The 1,125-nt window shown below is 27.2% G+C and overlaps 1 protein-coding gene across 1 annotated transcript in view; it reads right to left on the reverse strand.

Moving 5' to 3' along the window:
* Positions 1-608, reverse strand: part of LOC126909022 (rap guanine nucleotide exchange factor 6-like) — a gene marked incomplete at its 3' end in the record, with an annotated part of 38,456 nt that extends 37,848 nt beyond the window's left edge. The window contains exon 1 of the mRNA XM_050691380.1: positions 474-608. Within this exon, the coding sequence (XP_050547337.1) occupies positions 474-536 (63 nt within the window). The remainder of the gene's footprint in view (positions 1-473) is intronic.
* Between the last annotated feature and the right edge of the window lie 517 nt (positions 609-1,125).

Below are 1,125 nucleotides of genomic sequence, written 5' to 3' on the forward strand. Positions count from 1 at the left end.
AACTTCCCCCCCCCCCCCGGTCACGGCGTCACTGGGAATCATAATGTGATTATTTAAATATGAGGAATAGTTTTTGCAATAACTGAAATATATGCATAAGAGCTATTGTTATTATTAGTTTTAAATGTATATTATTTAGTTTTAATAATATAAAAAATGACTGAAGGTTAAAACAATGAGAAAACTGGACAGTAAACATAGAGCAAATATGTTATTTTGTAATAACTACAGATTTCTACTAAAAAAGTACCTACAATGACTTTCAATATGTATAAATAAGAAGTTATTCGTGATTACCTCGGTTAGTATTTTATTACAAAAGTTATAATCATACAAACCTACAACTTGTTAGTGTAGAAAGAAGGGCATAAAAACTTTAATTATCTATCAACTATTTTTTAGTTTTGTAATAAATATTTCAATAGAGTGGAGCACATAAGTAATATTTGAAAAACATTAAATAGATATAGCACCTGTAAGGTCCTCCTGTCTGGATGTTTTTTGAGGGCCTTTAAGAAGTGAGGATCATTGGTCATATTTCTGGTGGTATATCATTATAACTAAGGCACATTTCGGGCGTCCATTTACGCAATCTTGAGCGAAATCTGAAAATACACACACAGTCCATTTTAGTACATAGAAAATTAAATAACTGGATATAGTCCAAATTAAAATGAGAGAAACGTCGAACAAAACTTATACAACGTGTGTAATTTAAATCCAAGTTCATACGTGGGAATATTCCCATGGAGATGTATAAGTACAGTTGTTACATTAAATGTGTAGGTACTCATTATGACGTACGCGACCCTGTATAAAAAAAATTCTGTATGTGAAGTTTTTTAAATATGTTGTATAACGTTACTTAGAAAAATATTTATATAAGTTTCATAAATAATTTATTTCTTAGATTTAGTCATTATAAATTATTATAAATATTTCAATTTAATTTTTTTTAATTTAAAATATGATTAATTTAGATTCTAAATTTTTTTTAGATATGCAATATTATCAGGTTTTCTATTTTTATATTTTTGTCACCATTTAGTTATACGTTTCGAAAACCATATAATTGATGAACAAACACAATATCGTCATATTTTTAAATGTTCACTACAACATATG

This window comes from Daktulosphaira vitifoliae, unplaced genomic scaffold, assembly GCF_025091365.1.
Source record: "Daktulosphaira vitifoliae isolate Bord-2020 unplaced genomic scaffold, ASM2509136v1 Scaffold_79, whole genome shotgun sequence".
NCBI classification, from domain to species: domain Eukaryota; kingdom Metazoa; phylum Arthropoda; class Insecta; order Hemiptera; family Phylloxeridae; genus Daktulosphaira; species Daktulosphaira vitifoliae.